General features: G+C 35.0%; 1 protein-coding gene across 2 annotated transcripts in view; it reads left to right on the top strand.

Annotated features, from left to right (window-relative positions):
- Positions 1–23,522, top strand: part of TOP2B (DNA topoisomerase II beta) — a 64,341-nt gene that overhangs the window by 19,255 nt on the left and 21,564 nt on the right. For both annotated transcript variants that reach the window (XM_042956679.1, XM_042956678.1), the window contains exons 5-21: positions 2,905–3,050; positions 3,920–4,017; positions 5,120–5,332; positions 7,379–7,552; positions 9,205–9,306; positions 9,390–9,527; positions 11,164–11,302; positions 11,648–11,805; positions 12,056–12,181; positions 17,640–17,750; positions 17,832–17,937; positions 19,455–19,564; positions 19,905–19,997; positions 20,089–20,203; positions 22,000–22,121; positions 22,321–22,469; positions 23,007–23,238. In XM_042956679.1, the coding sequence (XP_042812613.1) occupies positions 2,905–3,050; positions 3,920–4,017; positions 5,120–5,332; positions 7,379–7,552; positions 9,205–9,306; positions 9,390–9,527; positions 11,164–11,302; positions 11,648–11,805; positions 12,056–12,181; positions 17,640–17,750; positions 17,832–17,937; positions 19,455–19,564; positions 19,905–19,997; positions 20,089–20,203; positions 22,000–22,121; positions 22,321–22,469; positions 23,007–23,238 (2,332 nt within the window). The remainder of the gene's footprint in view (positions 1–2,904; positions 3,051–3,919; positions 4,018–5,119; positions 5,333–7,378; positions 7,553–9,204; positions 9,307–9,389; positions 9,528–11,163; positions 11,303–11,647; positions 11,806–12,055; positions 12,182–17,639; positions 17,751–17,831; positions 17,938–19,454; positions 19,565–19,904; positions 19,998–20,088; positions 20,204–21,999; positions 22,122–22,320; positions 22,470–23,006; positions 23,239–23,522) is intronic.

The following is a 23,522-nucleotide window of genomic DNA, read 5'->3' as shown; positions in this document are numbered from 1 at the left end:
TTTACAGAAGAACTTAAAACTCATTAAGTAATAGAATATGATGGTTAGTATTGAAACAACTTGTTGGCAGCTATCTGATTAAAAACAAATGTGGAAAGCATATTAACCAGAATTCTAACTCTCCCTCTAGTTTAAGTGTCCTTGTTTATGTAGGGTTAAAACTCTTAAATCCATAGCTTTATAAAATAGTACACACTCCTATTGAAATACATCAACAGATATATTTTTATTTTTTAAAAATTGGGATTGTATGCTTTTTCCATTTTTATTTGACATATTGTGGACAGCCTTTGTTATTAACTTATATAGATCTACTTAAATCTTTGTAACTTACTAATTATCATGTTGATATATCATAATTTAACCTTTTTCTAGTTGATGAATATTAGATATTTAGATTGTCTTCCAGGTTTCTTTTTAGTTTTAATTATTTTGAAACTTTATTTGTAGCTCATTCAAACAGTATTCTTTTTCCTAATATTTCTGTGAAGATTATTAATGGAACAAAGATTATATTATAGAACTCAGAAGCATTGTTTAGAGCTTACAGAAATAAATGCCAGATCTGGGAAGTGATGCAGATTGGGATTTTTCAGTAGCGAGGGGTGACCGATAGAAAGTTCAGATTTCATACTTAGGCTTACTGAATGTAGATGTGAAGCCTTATTTATTTATTTTTTAACTGTGATAATGAATTTACAAAATGCTTATCTTAATTATAGTACCATATATGATATACTAAATTGGTTGAAAAACATTTTAAGGGTTTACTCTTGACTGTATTGGCTTTTGTGTCATTCTGAGATATTTAAGGTCTGTAACTTTCATTGCCTTTCTTTATTTCCTTTAGGATTCTTCTCTATTAACTTTAAGCTCCATGAAGTTTCTTATAGAAAATAGGTACTTAATAATTACAGGTTTTAAGCTTAAGCTAAGAAGTATTTGGAAGTCAGAAAAGTAGTGTAGTTTCTGGCCTGTGTTTCTAGGGCCCACTATTACCTCTGGAGATAGGAGGCACAAGTGGAGGTACACTAGGCAATTTGAAACTGTTACATACTTAAACATTCAGCTGTGTATTCTGTAGAGGGTGTTTACCTACAAGTGAGATAATCTAATCTCCTGAGGTCCCCAATAAATAATTTAGATTATTTTTTTCTAATTTTGGTATATAAGCAAATTTTGGTATATAATTTTGGCTGGGTAAAAGGCTTAATGGAGAACTGAAGTCATAAACTGACTTCTCAAAGTTAGGGTAAATTTTGGCCAAAGAGACTAAAAAGGCAAAGGAAAGACCAGTAAACAAAGAAATGGAAGAATTGAGAATGAACATGGACAAGTATTAAAACTGACCTGAAGGAAAAATAGGATATGTGTTGCAGAATAGTGGAATTAAATTTGACTATAATTTAGGATATGGCTGTAAACATGTAGTGGAGGACTTTTCAGCTTTGTATACAGTATTGAAGGTGATAACTAGGCTAGCTTCGTGTATTAGTATTTGGAATGAAGAAAGGACTGAATACTGATATGAAATGAATGTAAGGACATACTAATAAGTCTTGATGACTAAGGACTCTAGAGAATGATCAGGAGATCTGAATAAAAAATGCTATCAAAATTTAAGCCTAGGACATTTGGAGAATTGAACCTGTGTTGGAGAACGAGGGAAAGAAAAGTTGGTTGCTGATTTAGGGAAAGAAGATGATGTGCTGCTAAAAGTTATTTTTTAGTTTGTTTCTTTCTTGATTTAATTAACTGATTTCCCTCTGGATATATGACTTTAATTTTGGCTTTTATAGCAATTTTTTAGTCTTAATAAGTACTTCTAAAAATTCTTCAGAGATTAAGGTATGTATATGTGAGTGAAATTCACATTAAATTCTTAGTATATCTAAGAATAATTATGAATTAGATTGGCAAATGGTAACTTTGAGAGCCAGTTCTCAGTGTTGGTTATGATGCTGTGTTTCCTTGCAAATTTGGCTCTTAAATGGGTTAAAGGATCATAGTATGTACTACTCAAAATGATAGAGCAGGCAAAATTTTCCATCAGGACTATTGCCTACATCAAGTCGATGTTAGCTATAGGAGCCTCTATTGTATACCATTCGGGGCTTAAATGGATGGTTTTGTGATAGGAAAACCCAAAAAACCTAAAATAGGTAACATCTACATTTTTTAAAACCATTAAAATTAGTTTGTAACAATGATTGCTACAATGCAAAACAACCCTGTAATATTTAGTCTGAGAATGGAATACATTTCAGGCTGTTTGTCCTCTTCCATATGTACTGAAGCAACAGGCAGGAAATGAAAATGGCAATGGCAGCTGGTTCTGCAGAGCTTGTGATTCACAGGTGGTATCCTGGTAGAATGAAGCAGGAAGAGATCATGGCTAATGTATTTGAAAAGAAACGGATCTGTGGCTTTTTCTTTTTAAGTGTATTGGGGGGGGGGGGAGTGGGGGAGGGGCAGAGAGAGGGAGAGAGAAAGAATCCTAAGCAGCCTGACACAGGGCTTGAACTCCTGAACTGCGAGATCATGACCTGAGCAGAAATCCAGAGTCAGACGCCTGACTGAGCTACCCGGGCTCCCCTGTAGCTAGCTGATTTCTTGTAAAAGCTTCACTGCTTTAACTGTTTTCTGGGAGGCTAAGAAGTTTCTTTTCCTGAGAAAATTTTCAGTATTACCTGCAGATCTTAGTGGCCCTAATTTGAGTTATGACTAGGATAGAAATGTGTATCCTCAGCAAGTATTTTCTTGAAAGATGAGTGTCTTCTAATTAGTAATGGCTTTCGTTTAGCTTACAGTTACTCAGGTTTGTTCTGGATTACTTTATTTTTTATGGAAATTAACATATCTTTAAACCATTTTAAGCTCTAAACTCTGCTTGTTTATTTACAGTGAATCTAACATTATAAGCATTTGGAATAATGGGAAAGGCATTCCAGTAGTAGAACACAAAGTAGAGAAAGTTTATGTTCCTGCATTAATTTTTGGACAGCTTTTAACATCCAGTAACTATGATGATGATGAGAAAAAAGTAACAGGTAAAGTCTAAATGGCTGATCAGAATTTTTATTGAATTTTTTATGCTTTCAACATAAAATTTAACTATTCCTATATTAAATATTACAGAAAAGGAAACCTATGTAGTTTTATTGTGAGAAAATTATTTTCAGAATTAATGTCTATAAAAAACTATCATGTGTAAGTATTATGTCTGACAGAGACATTTTAAAAGCTTAATTGATAGTGCATTGGCTCATGCTAGAACTCCTGGAACTCTAACCTGGCTGACAGTTTGAGTTTTGAATTAGAGTACTAATGAAAGTCAGATGTATAATTCCTGTGTATGTGAATTTCTTGTTACATAAGCACCATGTCTTTTGTTTGATATCAGTTAAATTACTTCTAAACTGTTTTAGGACGGTTGAGATTGGAAATCTAGGCTTTGTAAATAGAGTTGAAAGTGCTTTGATCAAAACCAAATGTTTCCCTACTTATTTCCATTGCTCAAGTGGGTTGATGGTTTTTATTTATTTATTTTCAAAACCAAGGCTTTAGGAAGTGACGTAGATTAAATTTTTGTAATAGAGAAGTAACTTTGATAGAAAGCTCAGATTTTGTACTCATATACACTTACTTGATTATAGGAGATAGCAAGTTTAATTTTTTTGTGATGAAGGTAATGAATCTGCAAAGTGCATATTATTTATATTATCATATGTGCTAAATCTTAATTGTATTTTTCTTTAAATGAAAAAATCCAAATATACTCTGAAATATTCAATTCATGATTATTAAGGTAATGCAGTAAGTGGAACTATTTTGCACAGATCTGCTCTATGGTAGATAAGTTAACCAAGTTCCCTAAAATCCCTTTTGTTAAACCTTTCACATTTAATTGTTCTTACAGGTGGTCGCAATGGTTATGGTGCAAAACTTTGTAATATTTTCAGTACAAAGTTTACAGTAGAGACTGCTTGCAAAGAATACAAGCATAGTTTTAAGCAGGTATGATAGAAATGTGTCTAATTTTTTAAAAAATTGTATTTTGTTGCTTTGCTAATAAGATAATAGAACCTTAGGTAAATTGCATTGATGCCTGTACAACTTTTTTTTTAAGCAGTAAGCACATCAATAGAGTGAAAAGACTTAAGAATGCCTAGATTTTTACATAAACCTTTTTCCTGTTCATTGAAAGCAAAGTGCTTTATTTAATAGACTTTTCCTTTAATCTAATTGAGCATTACTGAAAATGTCCTTAACCTTACAGATTAATTGAAATGCATCCACTTAGCATATTTGAAAAATTCCTCATCAGTTCATCAAATTCCTATTTCAGAATTCTGTCTTATTTTTATTCTGGTAGGCTTTTGAAAAAGTTTGAAATTTTATATAGCTAAAATAATTTTGTCAGGAAAAGCATCATACTTATTTTTGTAAAATTCTAAATAGTCATGTTGAAGAATTTGAAAGTTATTAACAGCATATAAAGTTGTGCAGTTCATTTTGCTTATTTTCAACATGAGGTTATTATAGTAGCGTTCCCCCTACCCCCCCTTATCTAGTGGTTTCACTTTCCATGGTTTTAGTTAATCCGCAATAAACCGTGGTCCAGAAGCAGATGATCCTCCTTCTGACATATTTGGAAGGTCACAGTGCCTACATCATTCACCTCACTTCATCTCTTCATGTAGGCATTTTTCATCACAAGGAACTTGACTACAGTACAGTAAGGTATTTTGAGAGAGAAAAAGACCACTTTCACATAACTTTTATTACAGTATATTGTAATTCCATTTTATTGTTAATTTCTTACTGTGCCTAATTTATAAATCAAACTTTATCTTAGATATGTACATATAGAAAAAAACACAGTATATGTAGGATTTGATACTATCCATGGTTGCAGGTCTTGGAACATAGAGAAAGGGGAGTACTGTAGTAGGGTTTAAATTTTATTTCATCTCTGATATTATCAGTTTCCAGGATTTGTTTATTGCGAAGCTGGAAAATGGATGTAGTTATGGTAAATGATTGTTTTCATGAGCTGAGTCTTTATGTATTATAAAATATAGAAGTATTAAATATTTAAATATTTTTTCTTTTAAAGACATGGATGAATAACATGATGAAAACTTCTGAAGCCAAAATTAAACATTTTGATGGTGAAGATTACACATGCATAACATTCCAACCAGATCTGTCTAAATTTAAGATGGAAAAACTTGACAAGGATATTGTGGCCCTCATGACCAGAAGAGCTTATGATTTGGCTGGTTCATGCAAAGGGGTCAAGGTCATGTTTAATGGAAAGAAATTGCCTGTAAGTGTCTTCTAAAATAGTAAATGCTTTGTTATTTTGTGGGCAGCTTATAGTTAAATCTAACTGCTTTACGCCCTCAGTTATCTTCTAGAACAATTAAAAATACAGCATAGGATTCTATTTTACCTTCATTTATTCCATTTCTAGTGCTCCTAATTTCTTGGTGTAGATTTTAGTTTCAGATCTTAATCATATTCCTTCTGCCTGGAGATCTCTAATTTCTTGTAGGTAGGTCTGGCAATAAATTCTCTTACTCTGTTTGAAAGAGTATTTTTCTTCACTTTCAAACAGTACGGAATTTCACTGGATATAGAAATAGGGGTTTATGACATTTTTCTTTCAATGTCATTCTGTTGTCTTCTTGTTTTGCATGGTTTCTGATAAGTCGGCTGTAGTTCTTATCCTTCTTCCTCTGTTGGCAAGGTGTTTATTTTTCCCTCTGGCTGACTTGAAGATTCTCTCTCTCTCTCTCTCTCTCTCTCTCTCTCTCCCTCTCTCTCTCTCTCTCTCTCTCCCTCTCTCTCTCTCTCTCTCTCTCTCTCTCTCTCTCTCTCTTTTAATATGCTTAGGTGTTTATATGGGGGTTTCATTTTGTTTTTTTGATAACTGTGTATTTTTTTCATTCTGTCTTCTGAATGTCTTGGATCTGTTTGGTGTCTGTCACTAATTTTGAAAAGATTTTGGCTATTATTTCTTCAAATATTTCTTTGCTATTCTTCTGGTATTCCAGTTACACATATATTATACAGTTTGGTATTGTCCTAAGCTCCTGCACGTTGTGCTCTACTGCAGCAAGTGTCTACCAGCATTCTCATTTAGTATTCTCCAGGCTCCCTCCTCCGTAAAATAAACTTCTTTTTTTATCCTTAAATGAGACAGGGGTGGGCTGAGGAAGGGCTGGGTAGAATTATTTTATTCCTGCTATAGTAATATTTTAATACTCTCCAGCAGTATCCTTCCCCCCCTGCAAATTAAGGTGGTCCCCCCCCCCCTCCACTTTTCTGTGGATAGGATGGGGGTAAAGGAGACAGTTCTGGGTGAAATTCCCAGTGGTTGCTATTCTCTTCCCCCAACCAGCAGCACCATGGTGGGGAACTTTCTCTAGATTTTCTCTCACCTTCCCTGTGAGAACCTGCTGGGGTTTCTGGAGGAAAAGCCTGTAAGTGTAGGAACCCCTTATGATGACATCCTTCAAGTGCATCACACACCCATGCTGTCCACATTTGTCCTACAACAGTTGGTCAAATTCGTCAATTTGTTTACGGTTCCTTTTCACTTCTATGACATTAGGTAGCTTCTGCCTCACTTAAGCAAATTGGTTAGTATTCTGTGTCTCTCTATAGATACCTGTTTCTCTTCAGACTCAGGATGGCCAGCTGTCCTATGAATTCAAGTTTTTGACAGTTCTTGAAAAATCAGTGTGTTGTCTGATTTTCTTGTAAGGGCAGAAATTTCTTTTCTTGTTTTTTAAAGAATTTTTTTTTTTCAGTTTATTTTTGTTCTGAGAGAGAGAGAAAGCGTGAGCAAGCAGGGGCGGGGCAGGGAGAGAGAGAATCCCAGGCAGGCTTGGTGCTGTCAGTGCAGAGCCTGATGTGGGGCTCCATCTCAGAAACCTTGAGATTGGGATGTGAGCTCCTGACCTGACCTGAGATCAAGAGTCACATGCTTAACCGACTGAGCCCTCAGGCGCTCCTATTTATTTATTTATTTATTTATTTATTTATTTATTTAAGCCTTCTCTGTGTCTGAACTCAACTGGAAGTCTACTTTGTCATTTTAAAACTTAAACTTCTGAAAAATTTTATAATAATTCACCTGTCCAGCTGTTCCTTCATAACCTCTTCTTATCAAGTACATATGGAAATGGATTCCTTTTTAAAAAGGGTAGGGATCAAGGAATAGAATGGGGGAAGTCGTGAAGGTTTGGATCTGAAGAATAAGAGCTGTTGTGATTGAGGGGAAATAAAAGTATAAGAGTACCTGATGGCATTCACCTAGTTGAACTGCCAATTTTAAGATTGTTTATTTTTGTTTTCAAATGAATAGGTAAATGGGTTTCGCAGTTACGTAGATCTTTATGTGAAAGACAAATTGGACGAAACTGGAGTGGCCCTGAAAGTTATTCATGAACTTGCAAATGAAAGATGGGATGTTTGTCTCACACTGAGTGAAAAGGGATTCCAGCAAATCAGCTTTGTAAATAGTATTGCGACAACAAAAGTAAGTAGGCTAGTGCTGTGTTGCCACGTCAGTGGTAGAACAGTGCTTCATTAAAAACAGCAAAATAAACAACAGTAACAATAACAAAAAACCACAAATCTGCTTTTGTGAAATTAGAATTGGCTTATGAAAACGAAAGCTTATTTTCTACGAAAATAGGTGTCTTATAATTTATTTAAACACCCACTGAGCATTAAGTTTATATGTTGAGTATTTATGGTTGAATATATTTCATGAATTTAGAATGTTAACACATTTTTATGAATTTAGAATATTAACACATTCCTTATTCTGTGTTCCTAGTTTAGAATGTAAAAGAATAATAGAGGAATCTGTTTTGGGATCAGATTTTGGAACATGTTATATGCCATTCTAAGGAGTTTGAACTGTCTTACGTAGGCTTTTGGATTTCAAAAGCAAATGAAATTGTTCTCATCTAACAGCATTTGTCCATCGATCATAATAAAGTCTTAGGCAATACAAACATGTATCCTAGAATAATCTAAAGCAATGATTTGATCATTTGTCACTCTTGTTCAAGTTTTAACTTTTTTTTGTTAATATTCAGTGTTTATAATCTAGCATCACTTTCTCAAGTCAACACATTTTGCATCAGTGATGGTGACATTTTGTCCTACATAATAGATACCTAATATACAGTGGCATAAAGATGTACAAGTTTTATTTTTCCTCATTCTTAGTTTTGTACTGTGACTCCACAGTATCATCAGGGACCAGGCTCTTCCTGACTTTCTTTTCTGCCACCCTTAGCATGTGGCTTTCCTTCTCATGCCTTTAAGATGCCTCGGTTCCAAGTTCTAGGGAGAGAGAAAGGGGCTGGGCAAATGCATATACCGACTAAATCTCTCCCTTTTTATGAGGAATACAGTAGTTTTCCTGGAAATCCCATCTGGTAGACCTCATGAACATCTTTGGCTAGAACTGGGTCAAGTGGCTGCCACTAGCTGCAAGGGAGTCTAGATTGGTTAATATTAAAAAAATTTTTTTAATGTTTATTCATTTTTGAGAGAGAGAGAGAGAGAGACAAAGTGTGAGCGGGGGGAGGGGTAGAGAGAGAGGGAGACAGAATCCGAAGCAGGCGCCAGGCTCTGAGCTGTCAGCACAGAGCCCGACGCGGGGCTCAAACCCATGGGCCGTGAGATCATAACTTGAGCTGAAATCGGACACTTAACTGAGCCACCCAGGTGCCCCTAGATTGGTTAATATTTTCAATTGGACATGTTGCCAGGTAAAAGCCAATTTAGGTCTTTCAATAAAGGGGAGAACAGGCATTGGATAGACAACTGGCAATGGCTGTCACAGTCCCTAAATTTTAAATCTTGTGAGTGCTGTTACCACTGTCATGCCAGTATTCATTCTCACTTCCATGTTTTTTTATTCGATTGATTTTACTTTGTGTATAGCTTTATGCAGTTGGTTAATTGGCCCTATAGCCAAAAATACCTTATTTTTTAAATCCCCACTCTGTAATTCTGAGATTTATCCTATGCCTCTGAATAATTGGGTTTGTAATACTAATTCCACAAAGTTGTAAAGATTAAGTGCTGATTTGAGAACATAATGAATATGTAAGTATTTTGTTACCCTAACTATAGATGATTTTGGATTCTGTTTTTTTTGTTCCTTTTTAGGGTGGACGTCATGTGGATTATGTAGTAGATCAAGTTGTTGGTAAACTGATTGAAGTAGTTAAGAAAAAGAACAAAGCTGGGGTATCAGTAAAACCATTTCAAGTAAGTAATGCTTTGTATAGTCTGTTGAATTGTTACATAATACCAGTTCTGATGTTGACCTTTTTTGGGTATGTTTCCAACAGGTAAAAAACCATATATGGGTTTTTATTAATTGCCTTATCGAAAATCCAACTTTTGATTCTCAGACGAAAGAAAACATGACTCTGCAGCCCAAAAGTTTTGGGTCCAAATGCCAACTGTCAGAAAAATTTTTTAAAGCAGTGAGTAAATTTGTATTATTTTTTCAGTGTGTTTTTATTGAAAGTTGATTTAGTTTTCTTGATTTATTTATTCTACTTGCGATTAGTTTCTCTCTTACACTAACTGTGGGCATAGGCACTTATACTGCAAACTAATGGCTTAATTCTGAAAACTACTAAGGATAGACTTTGTTTTGTAGACGTTGTAAAACATTGGATTGTTTTGCCAAGAATAAAATAAGGGAATCCTGTAACTAATTGTGTTTTAGCTTTTTATTGGTCATTATCCAGCCAGATTTTCCTCTGACAAATGTAGATAGGTCCTTATAGGACTTCTGCTTTCATCTTTTCTACTCCTTTTAATTTCATCTACTGATTTTTACCTTTATATAGTTTTTTTAAAAAAATTGTGGTAACCTATGCATAATATAAAATTTACCATATTCTACATATTTTATAATTTGATTTTACTTTGTACATATTTAGACTGCTTAACTTTCTGAAACTAGGTGAGAGTACAAATAAATAATGTTAGATTTTTAACTGATCCTTGTAGCTGTTAATAATTTCTCAAAATCTGTTGTATATTGGCAAGATTTATTTCACTTCCTTTGTTCGGCAGTACCATCAGTAAATATATATTAAAGAAGCATGTGTGAAGTACCTTTAAATATATTTGCACTAGGAATATAAAGATGAATAAATCACAGCCCCTCCTCTTTTGAAGTTTATAGTTTGGTGGGGGAGTGCCTTGTAATTGCCATAGAAATAACGTATCACATTCTGGTATGGGAAATTCAAAGGTAGGCTCTCACAAACAAAAACAAAAATTGTTTTTCAGGTTCTAGCGTAAAGTCTATAGAAATAGTACTTTTGGATCTAATAATGAATTCTGAATACAAAGGACCCTGTATTAATGCTTCTGCAAATTTCTGCCCTTATGACATTCATGATGAAGTGATTTGATTTTAGATTTTAGATTTTTTCATTTTGAGAGGATTAAGTTTAGATTGGCAACATAGTCCATATCTCAGACATTCCAGAAATCTATTTCATACACCTGAAACAAACTTTTTAGGATAATGAAAAATAAATACCTCCAACTTGGAGATTCTTCACTTTTTTCTTTTTGTGTTAACATCTCGTCACACGTTGACTCCCTGCGTGGTGACACACAATATATAATGTTGGAGTCCTGTTGCCATACTTGTTTAAAGCATAAGGACTATTCATGAGTTCTTGAATTCATCTAATGTTTCCTACGTATTAATAGTTTTTGTCATAGTGAATTCAAGATTTCTATTTTTGAAGGATATGAGAAATGTCAGTGTATAGAATTTCCCAGGTACTAAATTTATGGTGGATCAGGTTTTACTTGTTAATTTAACAAAATTAACTTGTATCAAAAGCTGTGTGTATTTCTCATGGAGTTTATTATAATAGAGTTTTTTTCATATTTAGGAAAGTTCTTTATTCATGTTTTTGTTTCTGTACAATAGGCTATTGTATATAGCTGCCTGAGTTAGCTTTACTGAGTTAGAGTAAAATTTGCTAGTATGTATCATTATTATCATTAGGCCATATAACTGCACAGATTCCAAGTATTACATTAATTTTAGCTAAGTGTATGAACTTCTGGCTTGTTCTTTGTTTTTAGGCCTCTAACTGTGGCATTGTAGAAAGTATTCTGAACTGGGTGAAATTTAAGGCTCAGACTCAGCTGAACAAGAAGTGTTCATCAGTAAAGTATAGTAAAATCAAAGGTATTCCCAAGCTGGATGATGCTAATGATGCTGGTAAGGTTCATATTTTTTTTCAAGATTTTGATTTAAATTTTTATTTATCCAATTATAGAAAGTATTCAATTTCCACATGTAGTTAGACTATATGATTTTATGTTCAGAATATAATTTTACTTCATTAAAATCGTCACATGCATCACATCAATTTCCTCAAGATAGGAATTCAATAATAAAATATTCTTAATGTTTTAACTGTACTATTAGTATTTAAAGTCTATTATATCGTGTTACTCTTACAGTCTTACTGTCATCACTGTGATTATGAATTTTTCTGGCTTCATTTTTCTCACTGGTAAAATTGAGGAGTTTGGAGTATATGTCGTTTTTAATACCTCTCAGGTGGCAAACATTCCCTGGAGTGTACATTGATACTAACAGAGGGAGACTCTGCCAAATCGCTGGCTGTGTCTGGATTAGGTGTGATCGGGCGAGACAGATACGGAGTCTTTCCACTTAGGGGAAAAATTCTTAACGTCCGAGAAGCTTCCCATAAACAGGTATCTCTCTCTTTCTTGCATATATCTCCACATATATATGATATCTTAATACTTTATTAAAATTGCTGAATTTTTAAATGTAAATTCAGACTCACTTTTTATATATTTCAACACTTTTTTAAAAAAAAGATTTTGTAATCTCTACAAACTTAGAACCCTAAGATCAAGAGTCACATGCTCTAGTGACTGGGCCAGTTTGGCGGCCTTCAACACTTTTAACATACTCTGAATTCTTTTTCTTTTTGCACAGATCATGGAAAATGCAGAAATAAACAATATTATCAAAATAGTTGGTCTACAATACAAGAAAAGTTACGATGATGCAGAATCTCTGAAAACTTTACGCTATGGGAAGATTATGATTATGACTGATCAGGTTGGTTTAAAGGTTGCCACATATTTAAAACGTACATCTTTTTGAGTGCCCTTTTGATATTTGTTTCATGAGACTTACTTCAAGAAAGTAAAAGTGAAAACGATTGTACGTCAAAGGGGGGAGAAAACATTTAATGGTACTGCTTGTGTGAAACATATTTTACATTTCTGATTTATTTGGAAAGTGTTTTTGGTTATTTTAAAAATGTTTTTAAATGCACTAAGTATGAGAAGAGTAGAATACATTGTAGTAGTATTATGGGGTGGAAGCCTACCTGAAAGTTGAGTGGAAATGGTGAGATTTATAAGCAAGAAAGATTAATCAATACAGTAATTTTTTCAAGATTTTATTTAAATTCTAGTTAACATATATTGTAGTGTTGGTTTCAGGAGTAGAATTTAGTGATTCATCACTCACATATGATATGCAGTGCTCATCCTAGCGGGTGCCCTCCTTAATGCCCATCGCCCATTTAGCCCATCCCCCGTCCAACTTCCCTCCAGCAAGCCTCAGTCTGTTCTCTACAGTTGAGAGTTTCTTATGGTTTGCCTCCCTCTATTTTTTATTTCCCTTCCACTATGTTTGTCTGTTTTGTTTCTTATATTCCGCATATGAGTGAAATCATATGGTATTTGTCTTTCTCTGACTGACTTATTTTGCTTAGGATAATACACTCTAGCTCCATCCACGTTGTTGCAAATGGCAAGATTTCATTCTTTTGGATGGCTGAGTAATATTCCGGTGTGTGTGTGTGTGTGTGTGTGCGCGCGCGTATACACACACCCCACATCTTCTTTATCCATTCATCAGTGGATGGACATTTGGCCTCTTTCCATAACTTGGCTATTGTTGATAATGCTGTTTTAAACTTCAGGATGCATATTCCCCTTCATATCACTATTTTTATATCCTTTGGATAAATACCTAGTAGTGCAATTGCTGGGTCATTGGCTAGTTCTATTTTTAACGAACCTCCATACTGTTTTCCAGAGTGGCTGTACCAGTGTGCATTCCCACCAACAGTGTAAGAGGGTTCCCCTTTCTCTGCATCCTCACCAACATCTGTTGTTTACCGTGCTGTTACTTTTAGCTGTTATCACAGGTGTGAGGTGGTAGCTCATTGTGGTTTTGATTTGTGTTTCCCTGATGAACAGTGATGTTGAGCCTCTTTTCATGTGTTTGTTTCTATGTCATTTATTTCTGTTCAAAGCTTTATTATTTCCCTTCTGCTGGCTTTAGGCTTCACTTGCTTTTCCTTTTCTAGCCCTTTTAGGTATGAGGTTAGTTTGTGTATTTGAGACTTTTTTTGTTTCTCGAGTTAGGCCTGTATTGCTACATATTCTATATTGCTATATACTTCCTTCTTAGGACCGGTTTTGCTGCATTCTAAACACTGTCGTGTTTTCATCTTCTTTTGTTTCCATGTGTTCTTTTATTTCTTCTTTAAAGTCCTGGTTAATCCATTCATATTTGAATAGGATGTTCTTTAACCCCCATGTATTTGTGGTCTTTCCAATTTTTTCTTGTGGTTGACTTCAAGTTTCATAGAGTTGTGGTCTGAAAATAATCATGGTATGATCTCAGTCTTTTTGTACTGGTTGAGACCTGATTTGTTACCTAGTGTGTGATCTCTTCTGGAGAATGTTACGTGTGCACTCGAAAAGAACGTGTATTCTGCTTTAGGATGACATGTTCTGAATATATCTGTTATGTCCATCCAGTCTAGTGTGTCATTCAAAGCCGTTGTTGCCTTGTTGATTTTCTTTGTCCTTTGCTGTAAGTAGGGGGCTAACATCCTCTAGTATTATTGTATTGTTATCAATGAGTTTCTTTATGTATGTTGTTAATTGATTTATATATTGGGGTGCTCCAAGTTGGGGGTATAAATATTTACAGTTGTTAGATCTTCCTGTTGGATAGATCCCTTTATTATTATATAGTGCTCTTTTTCATCTCTTGTTAGTCTTTGGTTTAAAATCTAGTTTGTCTGATATAAGTATGGCTACTCCAGCTTTCTTTTGACGTCCATTAGCATGATAGATTGTTCTCCATCCCCATACTTTGAGTCTGGAAGTGTCTTGGCTCCAAAATGAGTCTCTTATAGGCAGCGTGTAGATGGGGTCTTGTTTTTTATCCATTCTGACACCCTGTTTCTTTTGATTGGAGCATTTAGTCTATTTACATTCAGGGTGGTTATTGATCCGTATGAAGTTAGTGCTATTGTATTACCTATAAAGTTGTTGTTTCTGGAGATTTTCCCTGTTCCTTTGTAGTTTTTGTTTCTTTTGGTCTTTCTTTCCCACTCAGAGTCCCCTTTAATATTTCTTGCAGGGTTGGTTTAGTGGTCGCAAACTCTAATTTTTGCTTAGGAGACTCTTTATCTCTCCTTCTATTCTGAATAACAGCCTTGCTGGATAAACTATTCTTGGCTGAGTATTTTTCCCATTCAGCACGTTGAATATCTCATGCCACTCCCTTCTGGCCTGCCAAGTTTCTGTGGAGACATCTGCTTCTAACCTTATTTGTCTTCCCTTGTAGGTTAGGGATTTCTTTTCCCTTGCTGATTTCAGGATTCTTTCTTTATCTCTTCTGTATTTTGCAAATTTTACCATGATATGTTTTGGTGTTGGCCTGCTTTTGTTGATTTTCATGGGAGTTCTCTGTGCCTCCTGGATTTGGATGTCTGTTTCTTTCCCCAGATTAGGGAACTTTTCACCTATAATTTGCTCAAATAAACCTTCTGCTCCATTTCCCTTCTCTTCTTCTGGAACTGCTGCGATGTGAATGTTATTACTCTTTATGGAGTTGCTGAGTTCCCTAAGTTTACATTCATAATCCAGTATTTTTCTTTCCCTTTTCTTTTTCAGATTCATTATTTTCCATAATTTTATTTTTTATATCACCTATTCATTTCTGTGCTACTTCCATCCTTGTGATCATTATATCCAGTCAGTTTTGAATCTTGGCTATAGCATTTTTAATTTCAGATCAACTAGTTTTTAGGTCTTTTATCTTTGTGATAAGGGACTCCTTGGTGTCTTCTATGCTTTTCTCAAGCCCAGCTGGTATCCTTACGATTGTTTTAAATTCTGCTTCAGGCATCTTACTTATATTTGTTTTGATTATTCCCTGGCCCCATCCCTTCTTTCTTTTGGGATGAATTCCTTTGTCTTGGCATTTTGTCTAGGTCTCTGTCTTCTGTGTGTTAGGAAAACCTGTTATGATTCCTGGCCCTGAGAGTAATGGCTATTTTAAGAAGAACTCATATATTGTCCAGGGCCTGGTGCTTCAGGAAGTGTTTCTGATGTATGCTGTATGCACTTGGCTGTTGTGTTTTGGCTGTTCTTTCCCTTAGGTCAATCGGCTGCAGAGTTTCTCCTTGCCTGCAGTGGGAACTGTTTGGACCTTGTCCCGTGTGTGGCGAATTTTAACTGTGTTTTGGTCTATTTGTTAAAACAAGCTAGATCCTATTTCCCTTAGAGCTGAAGCTTTGCAGCACTCTATGGTCAGTAGACTTGGTGTGTGCAGTGTGGGGGGTGGTGGTGGTGGTGTGCTGGTCTCCTAGGGGAGGGGCCCACTGTGCTGCTTCCCTGACTCTTAGGCACACTGCCCTAGTGAAAAAGTACCTGCAGAGCACAGAGGGGCGGAGCTTGGTGTAGACATCTCAAGCTGCTCACTGAATTTCATCAGTGCTGATGGGTGGGGACAAAAGGACCTCTCTGTTAGCACCAGCATCCAGGTTAGCTGCCCTCAGCAGGTTACTCTGCTCCTGTGCTAATGAACAGGGCAGCTCAGTGGCACCTGCCGACTCTTGTCCTCTGAGAGGCAGTGCCTCCTCTCCCAAATGCACTCCAAGAAGAGGAACTGTCTCTCCCAGTGCAATCCAGAGGATCCACAGACTACGCTGTTCGCTCCCGACTTCTCCACAGCAGTACCGCTGTGTCTGCCAGGCTCCACCCTGGAGAAAGCACAGATTTCTAGAAATTCAGACTTTGGGCTCTGTTGCTTGTAAAAACTTGTGATTATCAGCCTCTCTCATTTTCTCAGTCAGTGGTTTTGGGGAAGTGCTTTTTCTTGTGCAGCCCCATGTGCTGTGTGCTCATGAGCTCTCGCTCGCTTGAGCTCTCTCTCTCCTGTGCATGCATGCTCTTTCTCTTTCTCTCACCCTACCCCTCTCCTCTCTCCATGATCAGGGCTTCCTCCCCTCTGCAGCACCCGCGATTCTTTTCTCTGCACCTCCTACCTTCCATGATGTGGACTCTTTTCTCCCTTTAGTTGTGCAGTTTGTTTTCTCAGTCCTCAGATTGATTTCTTGGGTGTTTAGAATGATTTGATATTTATCTGTGTTCGAGGGAGAGATAAGCATAGGATCCCCCTACTACTCTGCCATCTTAACCACTTAGGATATTGGTTAGTATTTGTATATGATGATATAATTTGGGATGTGCAAAAAGTAGGACTCGAATAGTAAAATGGCAATAATTAGGAATGAACCAGAAAATTGAAAAGGAAGAATTTCATATGCATCCAACTGCATGTCTCAGGTACTGTAATTAAAAACATTTGTAGAGAAAATCTTCCACTGAAAAAGCTGCTGTATAGTTTTAAGCAAAAATTTGGCTGTTTTTATATCAAGAGAATACTTATGAATACCTGTACTCCGTGGATTACTACGTTTTATGTATTTCCATCCTTAAATCATTATTTTAGTGAAATCTATATAAGATACAGGAGTGCTGATGCATAGAGGCACGTGTACCCCAATGTTTATAAGCGGCACTTTCAACAATAGCCAAATTATGGGAAGAGCCTAAATGTCCATCAGTTGATGAATGGATAAAGAAGTTGTGGTTTATATATACAATGGAATACTACTTGGCAATGAGAAAGAATGAAATATGGCCTTTGGTAGCAACATGGATGGAACTGGAGAGTGTTATGCTAAGTGAAATAAATTGTACAGAGAAAGACAGATACCATATATTTTCACTCCTATGTGGATCTTGAGAAACTTCACAGAAGACCATGGGGGAGGAGAAGGGGAAAAAAAAGTTACAGAGAGTGAAGGAGGCAAACCATAAGAGACTCTTAAAAAACTGAGAATAAACTGAGGGTTGATGGGGGTGGGAGGGAGGGGAAAGTAGGTGATGGGAATTGCAAAAAAAATAAAACACTTAAGAATAATTACCACCCCCCAAATCTATATAAAACATGTAACGATAGTATATTTTGTAACGACAAGAAGATTTAATGTATAACTAGCCATATTCATTATTTGAATTTTAAGAAAATATTTACTGTGATGATCTAAAGGATAATTTTTACTGTTTTATAAAATGTAGTTCCCAAATTTGAATGGAATTTTACCTGTGTTGCATTCATACGTTTTAAAATTTGGTTATATAAGTAATTTTATTTCATAAAATTATTATAGCACTCTGTACTAACATTTATTTAGGATCAAGATGGTTCTCACATAAAAGGCCTGCTTATTAATTTCATCCATCACAATTGGCCATCACTTTTGAAGCATGGTTTTCTTGAAGAGTTCATTACTCCTATTGTAAAGGTACTATTTACATTAATATATTTTTATACTGTTGTCTTAAAGAATAGCAGAAAACTAATTTTTTTATTTTATTAATTTAAGGCTAGCAAAAATAAGCAGGAACTTTCCTTCTATAGTATTCCTGAATTTGACGAGTGGAAAAAACATATAGAAAACCAGAAAGCCTGGAAAATAAAGTACTACAAAGGTTTGTATTTTAAAATACTTATTTGTGATGTTACTACTGACATAAGTATGTTTTGAGATCATTATAAAATAATTTGAAAATTTGTTTTAGACTACAAAAATAGCTGTTGCTGATTTTAAAAGAATTATTTTGGAAAATTTTGTAGAAGTAGAGAGGGTGGTATGATGGGCTTCCCATGCACTTTAACAGTCACCATCTCATTGCCAATCCTGTTTATCAAAACTCTTCTCACCTTCCCATTAATTTGAAATAACTTCCAGACGTTCTATTATTTCCATAATACTTTATTTATTCATTTATTTTTAAAAATTTTTTTAAGTTTATTTTGAGAGAGAGAGCAGAGGAGGGGCAGAGAGAGTGAGGGAGGGAGAGAGAGAATCCCAGGCACGCTCAATGCTGTCAGAGCAGAGCCCGATGTGGGGCTTGAACTCACGAACCGTGAGATCATGACCTGAGCCGAAACCAAGAGTCAGATGCTTAACCGACTGAGCCACCCAGGCGCCCCTCCATAATATTTTAGTATGTATCTCTAAAAGAATGTTTTAAAAATGTCCCTAATTTCATTATCATACCTTTCTTTAATAACCTTACATATTCAGTTGGTGTTAAAATTCTCCTAATTATTAAAAAAATTATTTTTGAGTTAGGATCCAATCAAGGGCCACAGGTTGCATTTGGTTTGATAAATCTGTTAACTCTTAATTTATTGCTTCTCTTTCATTTTTTTTTTCCTTGCAGTTCATTTGTTCAAAAGGTCGGATTGTTTGTCCTGCATAATTTTCTGCATTCTGAATTTTGATGATTATCACTGTAATTTCATTAAATATATAGTATGTTCCTTTGTCCCTTATTTTCTGTTTAAAAAATTGGTAGTTAAATCAGAGGCTTTATATAGATTTGGATTAGATTTATGTGGCAAAAACATTTAATAGGTAACTTTGTATATTTATGTCAAGAGGCCTGTAATATCTGAGTTTTCTTTGTTAAGATTGACCCATTGCTACAGGTGTTGCTAGCTTGATCTATCAGCTTTTAACATAATAGTTTTAAACAACTGTTAATGTTCACAATTCATGTAAATTTTTTTAGCTTTATTGAAGAATAATTGACAAAATTATACATATTTAAAATGTACAACATGATGACTTGATATATATATTGGAAAATGATTACCACAGTCAATGTATCTATTACCTCACATAGTTAATTTTTTCTGTTTATAGAGGGAACATTTAAGATCTATTCTCTCAGTAATTTTCAAGTATACAATACAGTATTATTAAGTATAGGCACCATGCTATACATTAAATCCCCAGAATTTATTCACCTGATAACAAAAAGTTTGTATTCTTTGATTGAACTTTTCCCATATGCCCCTCTCCCCAGCCCCTGGCAAATACCATTTTGTTCTCTTTCTGTGAGTTCAACTTTTTTAGATTCTACATATGAATGAGATCATATGGTATTTGTTGTTCTCTGTCTGGATTATTTTCAACTTTATTTTTTAAATTGTGCAGGTTTGGGTACCAGCACAGCTAAAGAAGCAAAAGAATATTTTGCTGATATGGAAAGGCACCGTATCTTGTTTAGATATGCTGGCCCTGAAGATGATGCTGCCATTACCTTGGTAATCAAGTTAATTAAAAAATTTTTTTCTTAATATCCATCTCTCTACCTGCCATACCTTTCTTTCTAGTCTTGGTTTTCTGTGATAAGTCTCTTTTGAACTGGAATGCCCAAACTAGTTAATCTTAGTGTTTCTTCAGCCCAGTCTCGCACAAATTATGCTTTCAGAGTTCTTTAATTGAAAGACTTCTGTTCAAGTATATCTTGGACAGAAGCATATTTAAAAAAAACCCTTAATTTCTGAGCAATTAATAATTAGTTATTTGCCATTATAAATTTTAATGGTATAATGAAATTCATTTAATCTTTAATATTTTGAATTGTTACCTGGAATCTTTCAGGCATTCAGTAAGAAGAAGATTGATGACAGAAAAGAATGGTTAACAAATTTTATGGAAGATCGGAGACAGCGTAGGTTACATGGCTTACCAGAGGTTAGTCATAAAGAGTGGTGGTCTGGGGGAAGAAAGAGACTAAAAGTCATGCAGGACTAATGACTGTGTTGCTGTGTAACTTTTTTCTTAGCAATTTTTGTATGGTACAGCAACAAAGCATTTGACTTACAATGATTTCATCAACAAAGAATTGATTCTCTTCTCAAACTCAGACAATGAAAGATCTATACCATCTCTTGTTGATGGTAAGTAGCTTTTGTTTGAAAATCTTTCTCACTTTTGTATGTAGTTATTGAGTATATTCTTAATATCATGTATTCTAAGCCATTCTTATAATGAATTTTAAAAATCTGAATTTGTTTTTGAGATCTTTTGGTAGGACTGAAATCTTTTATAGTCCTTGATTCTTTAGAATCTTTTAAACTCTTTTTAAAAAGTTTTTTAGGAAAATTAGGGCAAAGTTTTGAAAGTTTTAACTCAAGTTGATTGCGGACTTTTAAAAATAAAAAGTAAAATCAGATTTTGATAAATTCTAAAATATTTAACTGAGACTAATTTTAAAAAATGCTTCTTGGGGCGCCTGGGTGGCTCAGTCGGTTGGGTGTCTGACTTCGGCTCAGGTCATGATCTGTCAGGCCGTGAGTTCGAGCCCTGCATCAGGCTCCATGCTGACAGCTCGGAGCCTGGAGCCTGTTTCAGATTCTGTGTCTCCTTCTCTCTGACCCTCCCCCATTCATGCTGTGTCTCTCTCTGTCTCAAAAATGAATAAACGTTAAAAAAAAAAATGCTTCTTTATTTTGAGAGAGAGGAGGGGAGAATCCCAAGCAGGCTCTGTGCTGTCAGCGTAGAGCCTGATGTGGGGCTCAGTGTCACGACCATGAGATCATGACCAGAGCTGAAGTCAAGAGTTAGACACTTAACCTACTGAGCCACCCAGGCACCCCCTGAGACTAAATTTTAAAAACACCTTTATACCTCAGTACCCAAAAACTTATGCCAAAAAATCTTTAGAAACTGGCACCCAGTAGTTAGAGCAGATTTTTGTCTTCTATCTAGAAACATTTAATTTTCATTTTATAACTTTTAGCAAGTTGATCTTTGTGTTCCTTGGGTTTTCAGCTAATAGCAGATGGTTTTACCCATCCATGTAATTCAGTTTTAAGTTACATCCCTTCTGTGAAGTCTTCTCTAACAACTGCAGTCTAAATTGGTTTCAGATGCCTAAACTTTTATTCCAATATTGTGTGCCTGTTATTTTACTTGTGTCAATTTTGCCTCCTCAGTTAGATTATAAAATTCTCAAGGAAAGTGGCCATATTTTGTCATCCTCTTGTTTCTACCTGCTCTGGGCCCACAATGATGATGATAGCTAGCCTATACTGAAAAGCTTATTACTGTGCTCACTGATCTAGAGCAAGAAGAATGATAAGGAAGCAGAATAGTTTGCTTGCATTATCTCATGTAATCCTTATGATCACCCTGTTAGGAAGGTAATTATTTCTGTTACACTGATGAGGACACTGAGACTTACTGGTTTAGTAATTTGCAAAAAGTCAAATGGTAAACGGACAAGTTGAGGAGAGTATACAGATTAGTGGGATTCTAAAGCCTGCATTCTTAACTGCCATAACACGTCTCTTCTTTATAAGGGTTTCTGATTTGGGATACTCTAATAATATACTTGTCAAGATCATTGATGGTTTGTTGCTACTTTAGTTACAACTGACATTTGGGTGTATGGATGTTTGGCAACTCCTGTGAAAGGAATTTGGTACCACTGAGCGGTTCTTTAAGACCACCAGCAGGTGGGCTTTTACATGGTACTTCACTTTTGGAATAGACTGAGATGGTGTAAAATCATGTTACTATGTACTTAGTTTGTTAGAAAATCTCAGGTAACAATTTTAGTTATTTTTCAAAAGGAAACTGTTACCTTGCTTTTTTCTCTTGAATATATGGAGCATTGTTGTCATTAAAAGAAACATTGCAACGATATCTCAAGTAATATTTTTAAAAGAGGCATTGTTCTTTTTAAAAATAGGCTTTAAACCAGGCCAACGTAAAGTTTTATTTACCTGTTTCAAGAGGAATGATAAACGTGAAGTAAAAGTTGCCCAGTTGGCTGGATCTGTTGCTGAGATGTCTGCTTATCATCATGGAGAAGTAAGCATTAAGATTGGAATCAACTGAGAACTATACTTACTGGCATGAAGAATGATAATTAAGCATAATAAAGTATTTTTTCTTTTGTAAATTCTTTGGAAATGTGTAAGAGAATCAAGAATTTGGACTTTAATAACAATTAGGGAATATGTATGCAAAGTTTAGGATATTAACGTCATGTTCTGTTTCTGTGTTGTAGCAAGCACTGATGATGACTATTGTGAATTTGGCTCAGAACTTTGTGGGAAGTAACAACATTAACTTGCTTCAGCCAATTGGTCAGTTTGGAACTCGGCTTCATGGTGGCAAAGATGCTGCAAGCCCTCGTTATATTTTCACAATGTTAAGGTAACAGTTTGCTTTTGCTGATACAGTGGTGTAAAGTTCTATTTGAAGTTTCTATTGGAACTAAAATGTTTAACAGAATTGTAATATGGAAATGATTGGGTACTGTAGTGAGGGTGAATGTTCCAAATTATTTGACTGCAAATAGAATGAAGTTTTTTTGATCTCAGTGTTTGGGAGTTATTGGTGAAACCAGTCCTAATTAATGTAAGGATGTTTTCTGATCCAACTTTACTTTATAGGCTGAGGAGAGGTTTTGGGGTTTAGTCAGAGTAAGAGGAAATCCATAAAACATTATTTACTAATACTAAGAAATTAAGTAGGCTAGTAAGTAAGCACATAAGTAAAATAGGGCTATTTTATTCTGGCTTTCTGCCTGAAAAATCTATTTGGTAATAAGTTTAGTAAATTGGTTAAGTACATGTAATCAAATATTTTAAAAAATGCATTCCTCTTTTTGAAATATAGTCTTTAATTATGTATAAAGTTTTATTTCCTAAAACCAAGCCATTTTTCCATATTTTTTCCCCCTTTCATTAGCTCTTTATCAAGACTGCTTTTTCCTGCTGTGGATGACAACCTGCTTAAATTCCTTTATGATGATAATCAACGTGTAGAGCCTGAGTGGTATATTCCTATAATTCCCATGGTTTTAATAAATGGTGCTGAGGGCATTGGCACTGGATGGGCCTGTAAACTACCCAACTATGATGCTAGGGAAATTGTGAACAATGTCAGACGAATGCTAGATGGCTTGGATCCTCATCCTATGGTAATTGTTTAGAACTTCCTGCTTATATTGTTTATTTAACAAATGGTAATGTGTAAACTACAAAGTCCAGTCATTTTAGAAAAGTATTGGAACCATTTTCATTTTGGAACATATTGTAGACAATAAAGACCTTATTAGTGTGTACTTGATATGTGCTTATGGTAAAAAGTATAAGCTTTGGAAAAAGCCTGGAGAATAAGGATTATGGGGAGAAACTTTATTGAAAATTAAAAATAACTCATTTCATGCTTTTAAATATCTAAATTATGTAGAGAATAATAGTT

Source organism: Panthera tigris, chromosome C2 (genome assembly GCF_018350195.1).
Source record: "Panthera tigris isolate Pti1 chromosome C2, P.tigris_Pti1_mat1.1, whole genome shotgun sequence".
Lineage (NCBI taxonomy): Eukaryota > Metazoa > Chordata > Mammalia > Carnivora > Felidae > Panthera > Panthera tigris.
This window is presented reverse-complemented; position numbering and strand designations above follow the sequence as displayed.